The sequence below is a fragment of the Parus major genome, unplaced genomic scaffold, assembly GCF_001522545.3.
Source record: "Parus major isolate Abel unplaced genomic scaffold, Parus_major1.1 Scaffold427, whole genome shotgun sequence".
NCBI lineage: Eukaryota > Metazoa > Chordata > Aves > Passeriformes > Paridae > Parus > Parus major.
Genome location: NW_015379332.1, coordinates 23,692 through 24,745, shown reverse-complemented (window position 1 = coordinate 24,745; position 1,054 = coordinate 23,692). Strand labels below are relative to the sequence as shown.

Sequence of the window (1,054 nt, the reverse complement as noted above, 5' to 3'; positions counted from 1 at the left end):
TGGGATCAATGGGGTGGGTGGGCAGTACTGTGCCCCCATTGTTCCTTTGGGGGGTTCATGTGGGGTGCAGGGCTTGAAGAACAAGAGTCACCCCGAGATGGCCACGGATGGAGGTGCTGAGGACAGGTTTGGGGGGTACATGGGACAACACAGCCCCACCCCCTTCCTCCCCTCCAAAGGTGAGGACCCCCTGTGCCCCCCACCCCTGTGCAGCACCCAGGGAAGGCCCCCCACCCCAAAACTGCCAAACGAGGAGCTCAGGGTGGCTGTGGGGGCAATGCCCCCCTCTAAAGGGTGCTCAATCCCCCCCAAACCCTCACAGCCCCCCCCGCTGTTCTTCAGCACCCCAAAATGTCCTTGGACCCACCCCCCACCTTCCTTTGCCCCTCAAACCCCGAAGCCCCCTTGAACTTCCCCTGCCCTGCCTTTCCCCCCCCCCAAATCCCACTGCCTCCCCTCTGGGGATCCCAACAGGACCCCAATAACGTCCTGCCCTCCTCTGCCCTGTTTCTCTTCTCCTGCACCCCAAAACTCATCTCCGAATTCCTCCTGCTCCCTCCACCTTGGGCACTCACCCCCCTTTCCCTGCCCCGGGCTCTCCAGCCCCCTCCTCCCATTTCCCAGATCCCCCTAATTCGGGGGTGCCCCCAGGGACCCCCACTTAGCCAAAGTCCCCCCGGCAACCCCTGATCCTCACCACCCCCAGCTGTGCCCACTCTGTCCCTTCGTGTCCCCCCCAGACCCTCCAAGCCTCTCTCACCCCCCTGCCGCCCCCCAAACTGCCTTTGCCCCTCAAATCCTGGTGCCCCCCCCCGGGATCACTTTGTCCTCCCGGGGCAGGACCCCAAAACTGTCCTCACCCCCTCGCCCTGTGTCTCCTGTCCTGTACCCCAAAACCTCACTGCCCACCCCCCAATTCCTCCTGCCCCGCCCCCGATCCTCCCCTTTTCCTGCCCCGGGGGCTCTCCAGCCCCTCTCCCCTTCCCTGGACCCCACAGCCGAGGGGTGTCCCGGGGGACCCCCACTTCGCCGAGGTTCCCCTGGCACTCCTCAA

The 1,054-nt window shown here is 65.1% G+C and overlaps 1 protein-coding gene across 1 annotated transcript in view; it reads left to right on the top strand.

Moving 5' to 3' along the window:
* Positions 1–97: 97 nt before the first annotated feature.
* Positions 98–1,054, top strand: part of DAZAP2 (DAZ associated protein 2) — an 11,549-nt gene continuing 10,592 nt past the window's right edge. Inside the window, exon 1 of the mRNA XM_015616401.2 lies at positions 98–179. Coding sequence (XP_015471887.1) covers positions 98–179 — 82 coding nt within the window. The remainder of the gene's footprint in view (positions 180–1,054) is intronic.